We start from the raw sequence: 3,475 nt of genomic DNA on the forward strand, positions 1-3,475 counted from the left end.
AATCGACGGCATAAGATTGGGCGTGCTCCCTGATGTGGTCACATACAACACTCTAATAGATGCGTATTGTCGTTTGGATTGCGTCGACACAGGCTATTCTGTTCTAAGTCGAATGAGGGAGGCAGGGATACCCCCTGATGTTATTTCTTACAATTCTTTGATCTCTGGGGCTGCCAAGAAATGCTTGTTGTCGAGTGCCTTGGACCTGTTCGACGAAATGCTTCGAGCAGGTATACACCCTGATGCTTGGAGCTATAACATTTTGATTAATTGTATGTTCAAGCTTGGGAAACCAGATGAGGCGAATCGTGTTTTTATGGAGATGGCGCTTAGTGAGCTGCATCCTTGTTCGGCTACATATAACATCATGATTAATGGGCTGTGTAAGAATGGATATGTTAACAATGCTATTATGTTGTTCAGGAACTTGCAACGCCATGGATTCATTCCTGAGGTGTTGACGTACAACACACTTATTAATGGACTAAGCAAGGCTCGACGAACGGGGACAGCTAGGAGGATTCTTAGGGAGTTTAAGGAAGCAGGTTATGAACCTAACTGTATTACCTACACAACGGTTATGAAGTGTTGCTTCCAGTGTAGGCAGTTTGACGAAGCGTTAGAGATCTTGCATGAGATGAGGAGTAAAGGGTACACTTTCGATGGCTATGCATACTGCACAGTGATTGCTGCACTGATAAAGATCGGGCGGATTGAAGAAGCAGATGAAATCGTCAGGCTGATGCAGCATAGTGGTATTCAACCAGATTTAGTGTCTTATAATACATTGATAAATCTTTACTGCAGACAAGGAAGATTAGATGATGCCATGAAGTTAGTAGGCGAGATAGAGAAAGAAGGTCTGGAATGCGATCAATATACACACACGATTATAATTAATGGATTGTGCAAGGCAGGCAACTTTTTAGGTGCAAAACAGCATTTGATTTATATGAACTCACTGGAGTTTGGTTACAATTTGGTTGCGCATAACTGTATTCTTCATGGATTGGGTAAAGCAGGTCATATTGATCATGCAATGAAATGGTTCGAATCGATGGAAGTTAAAGACTCTTTCACGTATACCATCATAGTGCACAACCTTTGTAGGGCTAGAAGGTTCCTTTGTGCCTCCAAGATCATGGTTTTGTGTCTAAATTCTGGGTTTCGGATCTTAAGGGCTACCCAGAGAGCTGTTATTGATGGTCTTTGTAGTATAGGGTATACAAATGAAGCAAGGAAACTCAAGCTTAAACTACGAGTGATTCGACTATTACATGATTAAATGGCAGTTGATGTTTGAGTCTTCAGATATGTACAATACTTTGCTGTCCAAACAGAAGAATAAAGCTCTGAATCATGAGCCCCATTCTTGATCCATATATGTCATCCTGAGGGATACATTGCTGGAAGTGGTAATTTACTAATTTATTTGATTGAGTAGGCTAACTGCAGTGTCTCATTGTGGCTTCAAATTGTTTAATTATGTACATCAATTAAATAAAACTTCGTAAAAACCAATTTAATTTTCATGTAGTGAAAAAATATCTACTACAACTTCATTGGTATGCTTTATTCACGAGATCAAAAAACTTTTGTTGAATTGTATTCCTACACATGATGCATCCTCTTATTGAATAATTCTCTATCCAGAAAAAAATAATTGAATCGACATATAATTCAAAATCACTTGACGAAGGAAAATCGGTTAGAATCGTCTAATCTTGGATAGTATTTACTAAACTATAGTTTTCTTTTAATATATTAAAAAAATTGCCGTGAGAAGATGGGAGCTCAGTTGGATCAACAAAAGTGTCTGAAATCATCCCAGAAAAAGACAAAGTTAGGACTCAAATAACTGAAATAAATTGAAATTTTATTATGTCAAATATATTGATTTCTTCCTTAATTTCCATAAATGGTATATATATATCTCTGAAAAATTTTGTATTTCACATATTTGTCTTCAATTTTTTTTTTTATTATATTGAGGTCTTTGAGTTTTACAAAAGTAAGACATAAATATCTATCTTAGTTAAAATTGTTATTTTTATCTGAATAAATAAATTTTTAAAAGTGTGACCTAAAGACTTATACATTTTATTTTTATAAAATTCAGAACTTCAACGTAATAAAATTTTTTTAGAAATAAAAATGTCCAATGCAAAATTTTTTAAATAATATATATATGAACAATAGAAAAGTATAAATAGACAATAAACAATTGCTTTAGTGACTTATGGTGATGGCTAAACTAACAAATAAAGTAATAAAATAAAACGCAGGATTACACACTTCTTTTCCAGACTCATTAATTTAGATATGCCAGCCATATGTGTGTTATGCATTGATATAGATTATAGGGGCGCTATACATAGATGTGGGGCATCTTTTGGCTGAAACGGTGAGACCTGGTGAAAGAAATTGGACCATCTGAGTTTTGTGCAAAAAAAAATTAGGTAACCAAATCGGATGGTCCGAGTTGTGAGGGATGGGAAATTTGAACTTCAGGAATAATTAATCGGACCGTCCGATTAGTTTTTTTTTTTTTTCTTAAAATCAAAACTGACCCTCCGTTTGGACTTTTTGTTTCTTTTTTCTTTTCTAAAATCAAAACGGACCCTTTGAGTTTTATTAAAAAATAATTTTCTTTGTAGATATTCTCTAATCGGACCGTCCGAATTCCTTGCTCCAAATCTCTCGGTTCGATTTCAGCCCCCTGACACTACATGCAAGAAAAATAAAAAGCATTCCTATTCTCCATAACATTATATCACCCTCACACTCTCTTCCATATTAAAAATAAAAAGCATTGTTTTGCATATGCAATCAATTTTGTTTGACTTATATAAACAAACTTCATTGTGCTCCTTTTTTCTTTACAACTATTTTTTTCCCCATATATTACATGACTTGAACTCGAGATTTATAATATAACAAGACTTGAGTTGTTCTCAAAATATTATACACTTATCTAGTTTAATTTTAGTGCTTAATATCAAATTCAATGGCGCCTATATTCATTCAGAATCTAGTATGCGGTTAATTTAAGTATTAACCCTCAATAAGTGTTTTAAGGGGGTGCATATATATGCAAATAATTATGACATGAATTTTCTTATGGAATATGACAGTATAACAAATTCAGCTGAATTGTTCTAGATTGATGAGTATATAATAATCAGGATTCAGTAGGTGACTTTAGTTGTTGGTTGAAACGTGATGACAAAATAGGTCAATAACAATTCAAACTAATAGAATTTTAATATTAATAACAAAACAAAATGTTACTATCATGAGTTGCTACCATGGGAAATTAATGCTTTGATTTCTTCTAGAAGGTTAAGAAGACCTTCGTTTAACTTTCTTCACTCAGAGCCGTGATGTTGTTTATTTGTTAAGTAACTAGAACATTGCAAAATGTTACCAATAATTGAAATTCAGGGTTTATGTATTATGTATTTATAGTATTAAC

At 33.8% G+C, this 3,475-nt stretch overlaps 1 protein-coding gene across 1 annotated transcript in view; it reads left to right on the plus strand.

Moving 5' to 3' along the window:
* LOC107605586 (putative pentatricopeptide repeat-containing protein At4g17915) overlaps positions 1 to 1,532 on the plus strand; it is a gene marked incomplete in the record, with an annotated part of 4,065 nt that extends 2,533 nt beyond the window's left edge. The window contains 1 exon segment of the mRNA XM_021105287.1: positions 1 to 1,532. Within this exon segment, the coding sequence (XP_020960946.1) occupies positions 1 to 1,285 (1,285 nt within the window).

The sequence above is a fragment of the Arachis ipaensis genome, chromosome B06 (assembly GCF_000816755.2).
Source record: "Arachis ipaensis cultivar K30076 chromosome B06, Araip1.1, whole genome shotgun sequence".
Classification (NCBI taxonomy): Eukaryota; Viridiplantae; Streptophyta; class Magnoliopsida; order Fabales; family Fabaceae; genus Arachis; species Arachis ipaensis.